Source organism: Plasmodium inui (assembly GCF_000524495.1).
Source record: "Plasmodium inui San Antonio 1 unplaced genomic scaffold supercont1.108, whole genome shotgun sequence".
NCBI classification, from domain to species: domain Eukaryota; phylum Apicomplexa; class Aconoidasida; order Haemosporida; family Plasmodiidae; genus Plasmodium; species Plasmodium inui.
The window spans coordinates 30,796-32,883 of record NW_008481942.1 but is presented as its reverse complement, the minus strand read 5'-3'; the positions used below and the strand labels follow the sequence as shown (position 1 = coordinate 32,883).

The following is a 2,088-nucleotide window of genomic DNA, read 5'->3' as shown; positions in this document are numbered from 1 at the left end:
AAGGAAATAAAGGGGGCCCCATCAGGTGGAATAATATATATACCTATAAACAGCTGAAGAATCTTTCCGTGGCGGAATATACGAGATTCTGGTGATAAAGGATGAGGAAATCCTGTTTATCTGTCTAGTACACTATGTATATCTGTGCGACGAATATATGAAAACAAAGAATATGGCGAAGCGAATTCAAAATATAACAGCTTCGGTATCCGAAGAGGACGAAGGCGACACTTCACTAAACAGGATAACCATTTAAGAGATGATAAGAAGAAGGTGAAGATGTGAGTTTTCACGTATATACGAATACTCCATTAGATATAACAGAAATAATAAGAAGAATCCGAAAAGGGGGTCACCCTGCAATCTGACACATCTCCATATAATGCAGGGGTTAGCATAATATATATATATATGCTGGTAAGTTGAAACAGGGACCTCAACAAAGAAGGTGGTATTTTACTTGATGGGTTATATCATGATCACTATTGAGACACAAACATACGTGCTCCAGAGACACCATATTTCTAAATGTTCCTATTCCGTGTCAAATTTGATGAATCCCATTTCGCAGAGATATAAGCAGAAAGTTCCTCCTTTTTCCATCCTACTAGGGAAGCCCTCAATTCTATCAGTAACACATACATTAATTATTCTTTCATTGGAGCAATAGATATGGCAACAAAATGGCATAACTTCTATTTACGTTCATAAATGAATGATAGGCGGTTTTGTAATTACAACTTTACGGCAGACTGATCCGATATCTAAAGAGTGGACCTCCTGGCCTTCCAGAAGGCTGTGGTACTTATATCTGCTTGTTCTTCTTCGTTTTCTACTTTTAACTTATGATTTTCTCTCTAAGGATATTTTATCAGTGTGTGATTTCTATTGCGGTGTCTTCAGTGGGTTGTGCCTTTTTCCGTACAGAAGCGTCCTCAGGAGAGTGAGCATTTTCTAAAGATTCCATGTTTTTGTTTGTCTAATAAAACAGTACACCCTAATTTAGTAGATGCAGAGAAATACGCAATCACATATGCCATATTTATCAGTAAATAAAACAGATGGAGAATAATGTTTTTCGACTTGTTCCGTATGTGTCTAGGCTGTTATGTATAACGAGTATTTAAGAGGACAAAGAAATGGACTATTCTCAGGAGCATTCTGGCAGGATTATTACATATAGAAAATTCAACATTCTGCATTTGGGCATCTCCTCTACGTTGTATGTTACGGAAAATTTGTCTACCCCGACATTCAACACGAAGGGGGCATAGAAACGTAGATGAAATATTTCGCGGCCTCCAGATATGTTCCCCTGATGCTGAGTCACAACTGGTGAGCTCCCTTTCACATCTGTCTCGCATTGCAATTGTGCCTAGCAGTGCGATTGATTATCCTCGTAATCTGTTAACTAATTCACGTACTTGAGGTCCCTGTCTCTAGAAGTACGTGTCCCCTTGGTTTTCCGGGTAGGAGTTCCTCGCATCTCTTTGTAATCTGTACTTATCAAAGTTCTCTCAGGTCATCTCACTTTATGGCATTCGTATGGACACCATTCCAATGTAACATGTAAGTATGCGTGTCATACTTTGCCTCTGAACATGCTCTACTCCAACTACCTCATTATCATCATGGTGAGCGCCTCTGTATTATTGTTCGTTTGTCTCCTCTTATATGAGGCATGTAAATCTTTGTGGTTTATACTCAGCGTGTTTTCCTCTTCTTTTTTGACATCCTCAGAAAAATTCTATGTGTATCTGCTATATTTGGGGATGTTTCTATATTTTCCTCGTTCAAACAGTTTCCTGTGTGGCCGTTCATGTACAACCCCACGTCTTGTAAATCCTATTGCTCTTTGCATTCATCCAGAAGCATCATGAAGGGCGATATGGACATTTCCATGTCTACTTCTTCATCTGTAATTAAACACAATTCGTGGTTATGCACCTCCTCTCTCTCTTTATGGCAATTTGTTCTTGACGTGTTATTCCTCGTCTCATGTATTACATACTTGGTTGTGTCCTTATCGTAGAGCCTCATAAGTTTGTCGAAGGAACTATCTGTAATGTACTGTATCATATGTATGTG

At 38.8% G+C, this 2,088-nt stretch overlaps 1 protein-coding gene across 1 annotated transcript; it reads right to left on the bottom strand.

Annotated features, from left to right (window-relative positions):
- Positions 1–1,845: 1,845 nt before the first annotated feature.
- C922_05602 (hypothetical protein) lies at positions 1,846–2,079 on the bottom strand (the record flags this gene model as incomplete). Its single annotated transcript, XM_008821173.1, has 1 exon — positions 1,846–2,079. One exon carries the CDS (start codon positions 2,077–2,079, stop codon positions 1,846–1,848), a length of 234 nt encoding a protein of 77 aa, XP_008819395.1.
- Positions 2,080–2,088: the final 9 nt, after the last annotated feature.